The sequence below is a fragment of the Phalacrocorax aristotelis genome, chromosome 4 (genome assembly GCF_949628215.1).
Source record: "Phalacrocorax aristotelis chromosome 4, bGulAri2.1, whole genome shotgun sequence".
Lineage (NCBI taxonomy): Eukaryota > Metazoa > Chordata > Aves > Suliformes > Phalacrocoracidae > Phalacrocorax > Phalacrocorax aristotelis.
In genome coordinates this window covers 69,293,606-69,310,443 of record NC_134279.1, presented here as the reverse complement: position 1 = coordinate 69,310,443, position 16,838 = coordinate 69,293,606, and the positions used below count along the sequence as shown (strand labels likewise).

At 40.4% G+C, this 16,838-nt stretch overlaps 2 protein-coding genes across 6 annotated transcripts in view; one reads left to right on the top strand and one right to left on the bottom strand.

Moving 5' to 3' along the window:
- The first annotated feature begins 2,540 nt into the window (after positions 1-2,540).
- On the top strand, positions 2,541-14,181 carry ZNF518B (zinc finger protein 518B). Of its 3 annotated transcripts, none has more exons than XM_075091867.1 (2): positions 2,541-2,699; positions 8,639-14,181. In XM_075091867.1, the coding sequence occupies exon 2, from the start codon at positions 8,847-8,849 to the stop codon at positions 12,093-12,095; it is 3,249 nt and encodes a 1,082-aa protein (XP_074947968.1). In that variant the 5' UTR covers positions 2,541-2,699; positions 8,639-8,846; the 3' UTR covers positions 12,096-14,181. The 3 variants fall into 3 exon arrangements, with proteins under 3 accessions (XP_074947968.1, XP_074947971.1, XP_074947970.1); XM_075091870.1 differs by lacking the exon at positions 2,541-2,699 and adding an exon at positions 2,738-2,863; XM_075091869.1 differs by lacking the exon at positions 2,541-2,699 and adding an exon at positions 3,044-3,350.
- The window catches only part of CLNK (cytokine dependent hematopoietic cell linker), a 38,872-nt gene continuing 35,029 nt past the window's right edge, over positions 12,996-16,838 (bottom strand). For all 3 annotated transcript variants that reach the window (XM_075091881.1, XM_075091879.1, XM_075091880.1), the window contains one exon: positions 12,996-15,530. In XM_075091881.1, the coding sequence (XP_074947982.1) occupies positions 15,384-15,530 (147 nt within the window). In that variant the 3' untranslated portion in view covers positions 12,996-15,383. The remainder of the gene's footprint in view (positions 15,531-16,838) is intronic.

The window sequence follows — 16,838 nt, the reverse complement described above, 5'->3', positions numbered from 1 at the left end:
CTCTTCCAGCCTATCCAGATCTCCCTGCAGAGGAGCTCTCCCTTCTGGAGTGACTTCCCCACTCAACTTGGTGTCATTTGCAAACTTCATCAGGCTACACTTGATGCCGTTATCCAGATCATTTATAAAGATGTTGAATAACATTGGGCCCAATATCGATCCCTGGGGGACCCCACTTATGACAGGTTGTCACTTGGAAAAGGAGCTATTTACCACCACCCTTTGGGTGCGGCCTGTCAGCCAGTTCCCCACTCACTGCACAGACCACTTGTCTAGGCCATAACGCATTAATTTCTCCAGGAGGAGGCTTTGGGGAACCGTATCAGAAGCCTTGGAGAAGTCCAGGTAGACAATGATGTCCACTGTCCGCCCCATGTCAATCAGTCAAGTCACTTTGTCATAGAAGGCCACCAGGTTTGTCAAGCACGATCTACCCTTAGTGAAGCCACGTTCGCTTTTCCCATTCACGTGCTTTATTTGACTTGTGATGGCCCCCAGGAGGATTAATTCCATAACTTTCCTGGGGATTGAAGTAAGGCTGATGGGCCTATAGTTACCCGGATCCTCCCTCGAGCCCTTCTTGTGGATAGGGGTAACATTTGCCTCCCTCCAATCCTCTGGGACATCCCCCGTTCTCCATGACTTCTTGAAGATTATGGAGAGCGGCCTCGCGATGATGTTAGCCAGCTCTCTCAACACCTTCGGGTGGATGTCGTCAGGGCCCATTGATTTGTAGGGGTCAAGCTCCTGTAGTAATTCATATACTAACTCTTCCTTCACTGATGGTGGGTTGGCATTTGGATCAATCGGGAATTTTGTTCCCAAAGCCTGGGACCCAACAGTGTTGGTGAAGTGGCTGAGGACCTCTGCCTTTTCTGCATCATTGGTGATTGACTCTCCTTTTCCGTTTAACAGTGGGCCTATGTTTTCCTTCTTTTTCTGCTTATGGCTGACATGTCTGAAGAAACCTTTCTTGTTATTTTTCACGTCTATGGCCAGTTTCAATTCAATTTGGGCTTTTGCTTTTCTGACTGCATCTCTGCACACTCTGGCTATGCCCTTGTTGTTCTCAGCGGATAATCCTCCACTCCTCCATCTCTGGTATGCTTCCCTTTTGGATTTGAGTAGACCCAGGAGGTCATGGTTGAGCTATGGGGGCCCCTTGCTCTGATTACTTCCCTTTCTTTTGTAGGGGATAAATTGGCTTTGTGCTTCCAATAGAGAGTTCTTGAAGAATGCCCAGCACTCACTAGCTCCTTTGTCTTCCATGGAAGCTTCCCATCGAATCCCTCCCAGTTGAGCCCTGAGTGAAGTTTGCTCTTCTAAAATCCAGAACACTTGTCTTAGAGCTGACCTTCAGCACACTCAGCAGGATCCCAAACCAGTTACTCATTCCAAGAGATATGGTCTTATGCCATTAGTGTGTAGTTTCTTTGACAGCCTTTGTCACAAGCCTTCTAGAAATCCCAACACCCTCTATCAGCTCAAAGACCTTCACAAGTTTTAAGAATGTTCAGAAAACTGCAATCTTCCAAACTCCACTGTTAACAGTGTTTTTGTACACTGCTGATCAAAAGATGTAACAGATCCCAAGGGCAACATCTCATTTTGGAACTAAAAAATTCATAGTTGAGAGGATTATTTTTGCCCAGAGTTCCCTGTCTGATAGCTTTAGCTTTCCCTTCCCTTTTCTCTGACCCAAAGAGCCTATCCCAAAATCTGAGATCCCTGAAGATGTATGCTCATGTCTAGAAAATGGTAAGGATAGGTCAAGCCCTGTTTCCAATCATTACAGTACAGAAGATGTAACTTACTTGCGGTTCCTATTATCACACAGAATCCGTGCTAATGTAACCACCAGCAAAATATAGTCTAACTTTGAAGTCATGTACCAAAAAGCTCCATTTTTAAGATGCCATCTGTGAAAACTTTGGGTCTTATGTTAAAAAAGGTTTGCTTTTCAAGCAGAGTGGTTAGATACTGCAGTGATGTTAATGGTACTTTCAGAGGGCAAGACGCTGGCAGTTAAAATCCTTTTCTCTCCCTTCAGATTTGACTAAGAACAGTTTATTTAAGGAGAAACTTGTATTTTACAGGAAGCATCTGAAAATATGCAACTACTACGTCATCATGCTACCTAACTGAGCAACCCCTGTGAAATGTGTGCCTACGCCACACACTATAGAACATGGTGGTATCAGAGGCAATGTGGAGAGGTTGCTAGGAATAAGAGCTCTTCCTTCAGCCTGTTGTCCTGTCAGAATCCCTGAGGGATGGCCAGCTGGCAGCAACCAGTTGGCGCACCTCCTTGCCTGCCATCTTGCAGGTGTTTCAGCACCAGCCCGGCCTCTTCCCCCACGGCTGGCACTGCGTCCCCGCGCGGTACTGGCTCCCGCATGGGTGGCAGGACCCCAGGCGGGTGCGGCCTGCGCTCCCCGCGGCTCCCCGAGGCGCCCCCGCAGCGCCGGGGCCCTCCCGGCGGGGTCCCACGCCGGGCCGGGGCGCGCAGCGCGCCTGCGCAGCCGCCGCGCCCGGGGCGCCTCAGTAGAGCTCTACACGGCGCCGCCGGCGGGAGCGGCCGCGCGGCACTGGCCAATGGGACGGCGCGCCGCCGCAGCGGCCGCTGAGGTCAGTTCCGTCGCCGCGGCGGGCCGTGCTGAGGCGGTGGCGACGGGGGGCTCGCCCTCGCCCTCGCCGGGGTAAGTACCTCGGGGCGGAGCGGGAGGGCGGGAGCTGCGGGTTCGGCCTGGAGGAGGATCGGCGCTGTGTTTCCTGTGCTTCTGGAGACAAGGGGAGCGGTGGCGGCCACCGGCGGGGTCTGTCCCGGAGGGAGGCAGTCCCTTTTTTGTCTCCTCGGAGCCAGGTAAGGTACCCCGGCCTGCGCCAGCCGGCCCGGCGTCGCGGCTCTCGCCTGCTCGCCGCCCTGCCCTGCCGCCCCCGCGGGGGGGCCGGGGGGTCCCAGCGGCGAGCGCGGGCTGCGGCCCGGCGGACCGCGCGGTGCTGCCCCCTGGCGGCCGGCGGCGGCGCGGGCGGAGCCGCCTCCCTGGCGGCGGCGGTGGCGGCGGGAGGAGGTCAGCCCGGCCTGCGGAGCGTCCGCCGCCCGCCCGGCAGCGGCGGGGCTCGACCTCGGAGACGGGCCCCGAGCGGGGGGCGGCTCCCTTCCCTGGAGAGGTGGCAGCACTTGTGCGTGGGTGGGCTGGATGCCCCAAAAGATGGGATTTTTTTGGTGTTGGCTGACGAGTGCTGCTGTCTCGTGGACGCCATCAGGCTGCTTTAGACTCGACTGGACTATGAAGCTGTTGTCCAGCTTTGTCATCTTGGTCTTGTTCCTGAAGAAAGGAAGCTTTCGGGTTAGTAACTGTATTATTGAGCAAAATAGAGCACCCTGTATTTGTAAGTTGTGTTCTTTAGAGAACTATTATTTAGAGAGTTCTGTTTGGGCATAGGATTAGCTTAAATAAATATCTCATTAAATTTTGTTGCAAGAGAGTCTATCATTAGAGGATTACATTGGACACTTAAGATAATTTAGTCTTATAAAATGACTTGGATGTCTTCTAAGTAAATTATACCATGTTACCATAGATGTAGGCGAAATGCCCTGAAATATATGTCTAATAAAGATGTTGGGTTTTGTTATTAAGAAGACTAATGGTATTTTACATGAGATTGCTAGCATTCTGTTCTGCATTGTTACTACAGTAAGTGGTTATAGTCCAGGCCCTTTTCTTGCACATACAGATAGTATGTAGCTAATTTTAGCAAAAATTAGATGTGTAGAAATTAATATTCGTATCTACATGAGTGTTTTGAGAACTGGCCACAGAGACATATGTACTTTTAACAGGACTCTCCTCCCGCCTCTCCTATTTTCTTCAGTGCCATACTCCCTTGCTTTATTGCTTATAGGCCTTAAAGCTTAGAGTAAGGTAATGCTAAATACTAGTCAGTGTGCTTTGGACATACAGAGAGATTTTGAAAACAGTTGTAAATTGTGTGAAATGTTGAAATGTGCAGCGTAAATTTATCAGTTGATCATACATGTAATGATAAACAACTGTATAAACATCTCTTGAGCACTCTCTAAAGTACTACTTTTGATACAGTAGTTATTTGAGAATGCCTCGCTTAGATTCTTGTAAGAAGGCCACAGAGCAATTGAATGATATGTCAGAAATGTGTATCTTTCAGAGACAAATAAAGCTGGGCCTCAGTCCTAGAGCCACAGAGAAGCAGAAATCCATTTCAGTAGAATGCTGTGTAGTCCATGTATGTACCTGACCTCTTATAGTGCCAATAAATGTCAATAAATTGGGCAATTTTTCACCTCTGCAGTCAAAAAATAGTGATTTAATTGGTATTTTGCATAAGTAGTAAAAACTTTGAATGTAATTAATTTTTTTTCCTGTAGAGTGAAATAACTATGTTTTGTAATAAAAGTAAGTTCTGAAAACCTGTGTGTGGTCTTTGCTCTTCTTAATTCTTTGCACTGATGTTCCTTATTCATGTTGATGGAAAAACTGTATGTGAATTTCAGTGGAAAAAAAACTTGCACTGGATGAATTCGGCATAGTCAGGCTGCAGAGAATTTTTCTTCCTATTTTTCCTGTTTTTAATTGGTCTTTGATTTTTAACCGTTATGTACATGTGATATCCACTGTTTGGAATGCTTTTTGACTCCTGCAGATCTGTTGATCTCTGTGTCTTGAGCAGCGAGGTTCAAGATCTACTGTTGTGTAAAAGGCAGGAATATTTCCTCATATTAAATGTCACACTTTTATTGTCACTGAATTGCAGGTGTTTGGTAGAGGGAATGAATCAGAAAGTTTGGTTTGCTTCCTTCTGTTGTCCTTTTTCCATGTGCCTCTAAGTTTTTTGCTTCCAGTTTTTTTTAGAACTACTAGGGCCTCAAATTTCTTAATTTCTCCTGATTCAGGTACCTTATTTTCACAATCTTTCTCTGAAGCCATTCCTGTAAAGACAGTGACTGGAATTGATTTTAACACTCCCAGTGCCTCTTACTCCATTCTTCTTCTATCCTGTTCTTGTGTTTGTCGTTCAGACTCCATGTAGACTTTCAGGTCTTCCTTTAATGATATCTTTAGATGGGTCTGTGTGATCTGCATTTGATGGTAGCTTGAAAAATCGAGTATGTATCTTTTAATTAAATCTTCTGAAGCATGTCTCTGCTAACCCTGTAAATATCAAAACCAATCTTCAGGGGCATTCCTCCCTGCTCACAGCCCCCCGCCCCCCCCCCCCCCAGTATGGAGTGAATGGATGCTGGATTGTACCGCCTCTCTGTGTACATTGATGATCTAATTTTTTCTGAAGTAACCAGAAAAAGCAAATAACTTTTTAATACAAGAATGAAAAAGCATATTTTTTTAAATACAGGAACGAAATTACAATGTCCTTTTGGGCTTGTTTTATCGAAAATAATGATGAAGTGGAACTGTTTGCATCAAAACTTTTCTTGTTAACTATTCAGTGTTCAGGAAAGACTGGTGAAAAAATAGCTAGGGAGACAGTGGTGTCACTTCAGCATTACCACCTGGTTATTTGTTCTTTTTTAGCTTGTACTGAGTCTGTCTGGGATGGAGTTAAATTTCTTCATAGCAGCCTGTACAGTGCTGTGTTTTGGATCTGTGGCTGGTAATACACCAGTGTTTTGCCTGTTACTGACTGGTGTTTGCACCATGTCAAGGTTTTCTATTTCCCCCCTCTCTGCCTCCACTGCAGCGAGTAGGCATGGGGTGGGCAAAAGACTGGGAAGACATACTGCTGAGACAGCTGACCAGAACTGGTCTATACCATATAACTTCATGCTCAGCAATGAAAACTGGAAGTAGAGGAAGAAGAAGGGGTGAGGGGGGTTGGTCTCCAAGACGGCTGTTGCTTGGACACTGGCCAGACTTTGGTCTGCTTGTGGAAGGTGGGAAGTGATTTCCTTTGCATCACCTCCCTGTCTCCATAAGCTTTACTCTTTTTCTCCAGTTCACTCCCCTTCCTGCTCAGGGAAGGCTGGGAGCCAGCGAGCAGTTGTGTGGTTGCTTGGCTGCTGGCTGGAATCAACCCTACCACACATCTGAAATGCAGTCACAGTAACTCTAACAACATTCAAAACCTGGATTCTAGCAACATGGTATTTGTCACAGGTCTGAATGAAAGCTTGGTTTGGGGGCTATGTACCTATTTGTTTTTACTTTTACATATAAAGCTATTTGAATTAGGAAAGTTTAGCAGGATTACTAGGCTGTTCTTTGAATTAACTCTATTAAATTTTTCTAGTGTCCTCTTGGACTGAGCAGCCCGGATCTAACTGGTAAATTGAAGTGTTCTTAAAGTGTTTGACAGTGTTTTTTGTACTTCCTTGTTCTTTAGAAGTGGTGGATCCTTTTTCATGTTGTCCCATAAGGTGAAGTTTACAGTGCTACAAAATATAAGAAAACCCTCTGTCTTTACTGTTTTTTGTGGTCAAGGATGTCGATGGCCTAGAATGCTCTATGTTTATATTTTGGTCAGTTCATATGGAGTTCAGTTGCAGTATCAATGGATAGCTGTTAACAGCAAAAAAAGGGAAATATTGATCTAGCTTCATCATTTTCTTTCAAATGCAATTTTACTTCTTTCTTAAAGCTGCACAGAAATCTTCAAAACATCTTTAGTCTGGATCTTGATCTTATCAAGACTTCTTATTATCTCTCCTGAAATAAAACGGTGGATCTCTTGAACATAGGCCTACCATCACACTTGTGTGCCAAAAAGATTTATCTTCAGTCCAAGAATTGATACTGGCAGGGGAAGAATGGTCCGTCTGAGACTGCCAGAAACATCTGTTTTCCTTTCCTCTTTAGAATCTGGATAATAAAGGGCATAATGTTACCAACATTAGAATTGCTTAAAAAAAAAATAATCTTCAGATCATGATACAGTAATCGTGTATATTTTCCTCCTTCCTGGGGGCTGCCATTGATTTGTTTTTCACATCAGGATGTAGAGGTTTTTCACATGGAATGTACAGCTGTCTGCATTGCAATGAGATGAGATTACTACAGTCTGAAGAAGTACCCTACTGAGGAGTTTTACAGGTGTGCAGCCATTCATCTGCTATAGAGTGAAAAGGCCATTATGTTGTCCCTAACCAGTTTTCTAACTGATTTTTACTGTTGTTGCTCTTCGCAAAGCCCCATCTTCAGGGCAGCATTCCTATAGCAGTTAGGGATATTGGCAGATGGAGCATAGGGAGATGCAAAAAACCCATTCTGGATCAGATGCCTCTGTCAAGCCATTGTGGAGATGTACCATAGTGCAAAGTTTTCCTCATTCGTGTAGGATTGTTCTTATAGGATGCTTATTATTATAGGTGATTGTAGTGCTGTGCTTTTGGAGCCTGAATCAGGCACTGCTCCTTGGAGATAGATTTGGAGGGGAACTGTATTTCAGAAGCAGAAGCCTTCTGTAGAATGTATTGAAATCTAAAGGAATCTAGAAATAGCCTCATGATATAGGGTCCGTACATGAATGCAGATCTGTGCAACGGTATGTCTGTAAGTTAGAACGTCTGAATAAGAAAGATGTTGAGTAGATTTTACTTGTTGCTGTTAGCTTTGGACTTTATTTTGTTTTATGTATGTCTCAAAAGGCTAATTTAGTTGTTTTGGTTTTTTGCCAAATAATGGGTCTCGTAGTCTTGGCAAAAGCTTAAATGCTGAAGTCTTGTTCATGTTAAGTATGGAAAAGAGTGAGTGCTGGAACCTGTGGGGCCAAATATGCTGTGGAAGTTAATGTGGTGGTTTTACACTGATATTACTCTTTCTCTGCCTTCTGTTGCATTGTTTATTTTGCTTCGTTGACACATTGTGTATTATCAGGATGGAGTGAATTATTTATATGCTTGTCCACATATGTAGATGTGATTACGCTGTGATACTAATGGAAGCGAAAGTAATTTTTTTTGCAGCCACAGATTGTTTTCACTTCATTACATTGAGAACATGTGAAGTATAATCCATAGCAAGGTGTGATTTAGTGTTCCAGACTGTTAGGATCTGAAACATTGGCACTGGTTAGAAAAGAACTTCCTTCTGTACTTCAGGAATTTCCATGCTAACTTAAAAATCCTTATATTTAAATACAACTCATAGTTGCATGTTTCTAGTAACCATTGTAGCTGTTTTTCTTTTTCCTCCTGGGATTTACAAATGAGTGGTACCTGCAGTGTTTCATAATATCTTTTCCTGAGTTAAGAGCTGTATATGAACTGAAATAATATTCTGCTGCTCAGTTCTGGTACCAAGTGTCTGTCTTGTTAGATTTATAAATCCATTTCTTAAATGTAAAATTTTTCATGACATGGAATAAAACAGCATGAACTCTTTAGGTTTTGATGCATAGCAGATACTTTTATGAATTCATGAACATTTTGAGTAAGAGCAAATGTTAAAGGATTATTTGATCTAGTATGTTTTGCTTAGAGTTAATGATTGTATGTGCAGAATCCTGTCAGTGGTATTTTAACAATAGACTTGCACTCTGTAATTCAGCTGTAGTCCACTAATAGTTCAATTATCAGTTCATTATATTTCAATGATCAGTGAATTGTAACTGACTTAATCTTCTGCTTTTTATTCTTTAGTGCTGCAAGTTGATGGAATAAAATTAAGAGCATGGAATATAATATGGATGCAGTTCCTTGAGCACCATTTCTTCCAAAGTATATATTCTGCAGATTGTTGGCCTGAATGATTGATTGATAAGCAGCATACACAAGACTAATACCAAGAAAACATTCTGTCTCATGCTGCTGTATTTGACAAAACTGGTGCAGAGTCACGTCTCCTGAAATGCAGTTGAAAAAAATGAGGGAAATTTTACCAAGATTGTACCCTGGCCAAGTTAATGATAAAAATAATTCCTTAACTACATCCCCAAAGCAATCTTCTGAGGATAAAACAAATCCATCAAAAGGGGATGGTGACCAAAAGTGCTGTTACCAAGGGACTGAGGCTGAGAATAATAAGTTGTCACTGATAAGCTGTATAAAATGCAGAAGAGTTCAGAAAATTGCAATGCAAGATATAGAAAAGCATAAGAAGCTTGGGTGGACTGAAGAGAAGAATTTCATCTGCAAGAAGTGCAGTCATATTACACCACCAGCTTCCCATTTTGTTCCTGAGGGTGCCAATACTATAGACTTTGAAACACCTGAAAAAAAATCCCCAGGTAAAACCCAGAAAACATTTAAAGTTAAAAATTTTCTGCCAGGTAAATACTACTGTGATAAATGTAGATTTTCAACAAAGGATCCTTTGCAGTACAAAAAGCATGTAGGTCAACATGAAGAAATTAAATTTATTTGTTCCTACTGTAGTTACATATCATACACCAAAGGAGAATTCCAGAGACATTTGGTGAAACACACTGGAACTTTTCCATATCAGTGTGAATACTGTGAATATGGTGCTGTTAGACATGACTATATAGTAAAACATACGAGAAGAGTACATGAAACACCCACAAAACGCCTGTCAAATCCTATCATAAACCACAAACAAAAGAAGTCGAGTCAAAACACTTTATTTGAAAAGCAGAAACATGATAGAATTCCTTTTCAGAATGAACTTTCAAATTTGTCTTCAAATATGGTTTGTGAGATTCCAGATAAAGGAACTAAAACAGTCTGTTCATCTCATGATGCAGATTGTAGTGTAAGCACAGCATCAGTCCAGAACAAAACAATATTGGAGCCATCTGAAGTAATCATATGTGAGAATCAGAGTGTTGAAGTTGAGGTTTACTCTCCAAAAATGGAGCCTTTACAACCTGGGATGCCTTTAACAGTAATTGCACCGTCTGAACTTGTAGTTCCTTCTAATTGTTTAGCTCAGATAGTAGAGATTAAAATAGTGAATGGAGCACAACAGCTGGTTCTCAAACTAATTCCTATGAAAGAAGCAACTTACAAACCTGTGAACGGTGCTGAAGAGGAACTAGAGAATCAAGGTATAGAACGATCTGCAGAAGGAAGAAAAACATCATCGGTATCTCAAAATGAGTTACTAACCATGGAAGTGAATGTAGACAAATTATCCAGTGTTAGTAACCAGCTTAATTTGGATAGTACATATGACAAGAATCCTGAATGTCTTTGTTTCTCTGATTCTCAACTCTCAGACTGTAACTCTGTATCTATACAGAGGGAAGACACATCAAAGTTATGCATTCATTGGGTGAAAGGTATTGATGTCCATTCGGGTGTTATAGAACTTTGTTCTCCATCTCTAGTTGTGAATAGTACTGAAATAAAAAGTGATCTTAAATCCTCAAGGTGGGAAGTAGATGGAAAAAATAACTTACATTATGGCTTGTATTGTTATGAAGAAGCTGTAGATATACCCACTCCAAAATATGCTGCTGTTTCTGAAGAGAAAAGTTCCAAGAACATTTCAGTAGAGGCTGCTCAGGAGGGCAAAAATTCCTCTTCTTCTGCAGTCCTTAAACAAAAGGATACATTGCCTCTGAAGAGGGATGACAAAGAATGTAGGAGTCTGCCAGTCAACTCTACAGAAACACATTTAGCTGGTAAGGGTTTTGATAAAAAATCTGTTACATCTTCTGAAGCAGGAAAAAACTTTCATGTCACTAAAACTCCACTTTGCAAGGACATGACTTTTGGCTTCAGCAAAGTAAAGAGAGCTGAAACCATGAGTCAACAGAACAATCTTCTTCTGGAATCATTAGAACTACAGAAGATGGAAAATAAAGGCAACCCTTTTGAGGGACCTGTTATTTCATCTGTATTTTCTCTTAGCTCTGGGGCTGAAAATGTTCCAGAGGGTGTCAGATGGGATGACACAACATGCAATAAGAAGTCAGCAACATTGCTGTGTAGAAAGATTGCTCAGCTTATGTCTGCTGCTGAATCTAACATGAAATCCATGCCTTTGAGATGTCAAGCTTCTAGTAAAAAGGTGCTTTTCCCTCAAGAAAATTCAGCAACGTGTGAGAGAGTTGTTCCTGACACTGACGTGGAACAGTCTGCGTCTTTGCCTCAAGTGCATGGTGGAAGCAGCATGAGTAGTAATGAAGAACACAGAGACGACCAGTTTCTTACATTTGGAAGAACATCTAAAAGCAGGGTAACTAAAAATTCCCATGTTGCTACTCCTGTGTTTATCCCCAAAGGGACAATGCTGAGAGTGCTGAATGCTACTAGTAGTCAAAAATCAAATGGAATAGAAAACAGGAGTGAAACATCAGCTCCTTCTGTGTATTGCAATGAAATGTTTCTCCCTCGCCCAGTTCCTGTCAGTGTTCCTGAGACGCTTGGCAGTAATTCGCCATGTTTGCCTGATCAGAGTGAACTGAATGCTGAGTCCCAAAGTATATCACTCAGGCAGAGACTAAAGCGAGAGGCAAGTGTTAAAAATAATAGCAAACAAACTGGTGTACCGTTTCAGAAAAGCAGTGATGTAAGTAAGCAAAGCAAACCCTATTCAAAAAGTCAGCTAAGTCCCAAAAATAAGGTGAAACAAGCAAGCTTTAGGGACCTTCCTAAGAGGAAAAAGAGAACTGAGTCAGAATCCAGTTCAAGTTCTGACATGTCGTATCTGTTGACAGCAAGACGTCTTCGTCTTGTCCCTCTGAGAATGAATCAGTTGATAAAATGCCCTCGTCGTAACCAGCCAGTTGTGGTACTAAACCATCCCGATGTTGACTCGCCAGAGATAATTAATGTTATGAAGACTATCAACAAGTATAAAGGTCAAGTCCTGAAAGTAGTTCTATCAGAAAGGACAAGTAGTTGTCTTGGTGTCAAACGTTATCGAAAGCGTCTTACTCTTCAAAATGTTGAGACAGGAAATGAAGCAAAAAAGCAGAATATGCTAAAAATGAAACTAAAAAAGACCCATAAAAGCAACTACCAGGTGGTGGAAACTTCACCAGCTGAAACCCTTCAGTGTATGTTTAAGTGTTGGTTTTGTGGAAGAGTATATATGGACCAAGAAGAATGGATAAGTCATGGACAGAGGCACTTGATAGAGGCAACCAAGGGTTGGGATGTTCTTTCTCTTCCAGCAAAAAAGCATTAATTGAAAAACTAGGTGGGGTTTCCCTTGTGGTTTCAATGAATGCCACTAACTTGTTTGGAAAGTAATAATGACCTACCTGCTTTATTTTGCCAAAAGGTCTCTGCTGTTAGCAAAGCATACAAGGCAAGCAGAGTTATAGAGATACAGGGAAGCTCATAGTGAGGATTAAGCACTACTTTGCACTCTCATGTCTGAAATTTGTGTTGGAGGTCATCTTAATCTTTTCTGTAGGAGAAATTTGAAAAAGATTTGCTATGCAAGCATCTTTCTAGTTACCATTCTCTGTGCTAGGATTCTGTGCTGTAACTGGTTTGTGCTAGGTCTGTATGGATTAAAATCTTAGATGGTGGGATCTTTGTAAATTTAACAGGTTTAGTTGGCTTTATTACAGCATGGTGTTTCAGATATCGAGCACACATGTAGTGAAAACCACCTTTGTTCCTCTGTGGGCAGCAAGTGTGTACCATAGGTTTTAGTGGCAAATTAAGCATGATACATAAAAAGTAAAACTTGAATGCAAGTACTCTGTTTCAGTGAAACAAAAACACTTCTGCTGACTTCACAGGAGATACAAGGGTGTAAATGAATCCGTGGGAGCAGAGTTACTCTTACTAGGGCAGATAGCACTAAAAATTAATTTTGTTTAGTATTTAGTCTCTGCCTAGCCTGTATTGCATAGATGTGAGAAAGAGCAGAACACAGTCAGCTTTCTGTGCCATCTTTGTTCTGAGCAGACAGAGCTGGACATATCATCAGGCTTGGACGGATAGGAGAGAGAAGCTTTTATCTGTGGTCTCAAGGCTGTTCCAAAATCTAAGGAAGTAATAGCCAAACAGAAACCCTCTACCACCAACTCTGTAGCCTGATAGAAACACATTTGCAGAATTGGGCTTTTGCTTAGAACTCTAGTTAGTGCATTAATGTTTATTTACAGGGAGAACTTCATGAAGACTTTTCAAAATGAAAAACCATGTTGCACAGCTTTTATATTGTCAGTGTTGAACCAGATTTTCAGTGTAATCTTTCATCCTTCTTAATAATTTAGACGCTGTTAGAATATATTTTTTGTAGGTCTCAATTCATACAAGCATGTGCCTAGTTACATATGTATGTCTAACATGTATCTACTGTCTTCAGTGCAGTGTAGACATTGCTCAGTTGCTTAAACACTTTTCTAAATCAGGGCCAAAATTCAAGTTTTTAGTGAAGAGGAGGGATGGATGATACTGAAGTCTAATGTTTCTGTGTATGAACAATAGATGTTTTCCTTCATCTTGTCAATTTTAAATAATTTTAAAATCATACAGAATGAACTATATTGAAGCACATATTTACAATGAAAATAACGTCTTACATTTTTACAGATAAGAAAATCAATACTGACTCTAATGCTGGATGTGTGTTCTGTGTTTGAACTGGGACTACTCTTGAAAAAACTGGTAGTTCCTGACTCTTCACTGTTGATGCATTTTTGTAAACAGTTTAAGCTGGAAATATTTTTTTATGTACTCCAGCAGATTATACATTGTTTTGATAAAGTATGTCTCGTATCTGTAGTGAAATGTAAATATTTTAAAACTACATCTGACTGAGGCTTATTTTCAAAACCAGTTAAAACATAGATTTCCAGTCATTTCGCAATACAGTGTTAAAATCCTTCAGATAGTTGGTGCTTTAAGTCAGATCCTTTTCGTCATGTACACATGGAACATTTTTGTATCATTTGTATCAGACTAATCTGTTCCATAGAACAAGCTTCCTTTTGTCTGTTTTGTCAATAACAATGAAATGGCAGTTCTCATTTTGTATTGAAATGGAATTATATTTTTTTAGATGGGTACACTAGAGGGTTTTTTCACTTCATATACTTTGATGCCAGACCTAACAGTACTATTTTCATTTTCAATTGTGAAAATAGCTTCCATTTTAAAATTCTGGCATATCACATATAATAAATATTGAAATTATTAACATAAGAAAAAACATGGTTAAAATTCTTCCTCTGTTTTAACTCCTTCAGTCCAGGTAACTGTTTGAATTAATTTTGTTTCTGTAGAAGCTACTAAATAAACAGTTTTGAATTTGCTTTGTAAGAGTTGTCACTGGCAAAATAAGAACATTCTGCATGAAAGCTGTACTGGGGGGGCAAGGAAGTGTTGCTGCTCAGCATTATAAACTCTAGGTTGTTTAAGTATACTACTAATGCTTGTCTTTTGTAAGCAAGTTCACTGTTGTAGTAAGCATCTGTAAAGCTGTTTTTATTCTTGTTCCTATTCTGCAAGGATAAAGTAACCGAGGTTGCTTTCTTGGTATATTCGAATTACCTAGTGAAACTTCTGAGTGTGCTTAGAAATGAGGATTATGGATGCTTTGCAGAAAAAGACTGAAGTTTGCCTTTCATATTTATAATCAATATAGTTAAGCCTTCCAGAAGTGAAAGTATATGAATAAATATTACCATATTTTTTTGCTGGAAAAATATCACCTTCTCGTTGCCTTTGATACATGCTAGAACATGTCTTCTTGCTGAGTTTGAAGCACATCCACTGCTCCTGCTGATGATTTTTATCTATTTGCACGCGTTATGAATTCAAAGGGACAGTTTGCATAGTGGTCCTGCTATGTAAGTGGTTGAAGGCTCAGATATGGAATACAAGTATCTGCTACTTAAGCTAAAGGATAAGTGTTCGTTAAGTAATAGAATTTACATAACTAAAGCTAGCTTTATAACCTGCTCGAATACCTGTGAGCACCAGCTGACACCCGCTGACTTCAGTGGCTGCTGAGCACAGCTTGTTATTGTGCAAACACATATGCAGACCAAATGAAAAATCTCAAACAGTGAATGCCCAGATAAATAGCATTTTGTGTGTATTTTTAAAAGCAAGAATACTTTTTTATATGACTGTGGTATGCTTTATTAGGTTTTGCTACTAACTGAGCTTCAGTGATGTTTAGGTAAGCAAGATGGAGTTTGGTTTTCATCATTTGTTAGAAGGAACAGTGCAAGACAAGAAAATTGCTCATTGTCAAGATATAAGGAGTCAGTATCTTTTAACACTTTTCTGTGAATCAATACAATGGCATGTACTTTACCTGTATCCTCAAAGTTAAAAACAAATTACAAGAATAAAAAAATGGAGTAGATCTGTGTTCTCAGTTGGAGAGAAGTTTTTTAGTGGAGTGTTTAGAATGCTTCTTAATATTATGGGGAACTCCTCAATCAAAGGCTTATCTGATTTTTGAGACATTTAAATAATTGTTCTCCATACAAACAAATCTGTGACATTAAGGCAGAAAACATGTTTTGTGTGACTTGAATGGATGTGTAAGGTAGCATTGTTCTCTCTGGATTCCTGATTTATCCTTTCCGTCAATGAGTATGATGGGAACATACTTGTAGAAGTCAATGATTTCTTTCACAGAATTAAATTTCTGGGGGGAAAAAGAAAAATTGTAATCAGTGATTGAAAATTGAACTACCAGATGTTTTTGTCTATAACAAAAGGGTTGCAAATGACCGTATTAGAAATAGGCAATATTTTGCATAGAATTAAGATTAGATTAGATGGAAGCTAAAAGGAGAAGGAACAGAATTTAGTCCTTTAAATTCCTTTGTGTGTCTCTGTCTTGTGTAGGAAAAGACAGCTGGCTGCATAGGGCAAACGGGGAGCATGTCTAAGCCTGAGAATGCAGTATATCACCTGTAAAAGCTTGTGATGGTAGAAGTGATGATAGATCTTTGAAGGAACTATAAGTCAGTAATGACTTTCCCCTGTCAAAAGTTACACTTAATTATCAGTAACTTTCTTCCTTTTTAAATGTACCTTTTATTTCCTCATTCAATTTGTGGAGAAAATTGCTACAAAATCCCTTTAAAGTATGGAAGAAGGTTCTCAGAAGGCTTTTATTCTCATTCTCTCATGTATCAAAACAGTGATATCCTCCAAGCCAGTTCCTAAAATAATAAAGGTGTGGTTCGATATTTCTGAACTGATCAAGCAGCAATGGAAAGCTATCCAAGGTATTTATCCTCATCTGTCCTGGTGGGAGTCTCTTAATCCTACCATTCCAATGGTTAGCAGTCCTTCAGTTTAACTAGTTCTCTTCCCTGTGTGTAACTTGTAAGATGTCATCATGCCACTAAGCTGTCATCACACCAGTGTTTCTCCTCTTCAGCTATTCTTTGGACTCATTGGTATTAAATCACTAGAACTGTACAGAATAATGCAACCTTACTGTGATATTAATACTTATCCTGTATCTATGTTATATCACATTCATTGTAAGCATGGCCATTCAGTGTATATGTGATGATACCTCATGGTAGTCTCTGTCATCTCCACCTGATCCATACCTAATTTATAACAAGGGAATCTGATTAAATCTGTGATTTGGTGTAATGGTTCCTGTATTATTTTAAGATGAAAATTATTTGATCTCAAAACCAGTGTGCTATTTTTTAAGTTTTGTTTTTATAATTTTTACTTTTATACATTTGTCCCACTTTGCTGTTTTGCCTTATGTTCAAGTTCACTATTGCTACTAGAAATCTAGGCAAAACTGTGCTTTCTATTTCATGCCATACCAAAGCAAAGTAATCCTAACTGTTTCGGATTATCAACTTTTTATCAGCACCAGTTCTTTTTCTGTTTTCTAATGTTTTTTTGTTGGGTGGAAGGTTAAAAAGTCTTATTGTCATAGTTCATCTGCTTTGGAAATTTAACTTGGCTTAACTTGGCT

Excerpts from the sequence above, each read along its gene's own strand:
- ZNF518B (XM_075091867.1), top strand. The coding sequence starts at position 8,847 with ATGCAGTTGAAAAAAATGAGGGAAATTTTACCAAGATTGTACCCTGGC.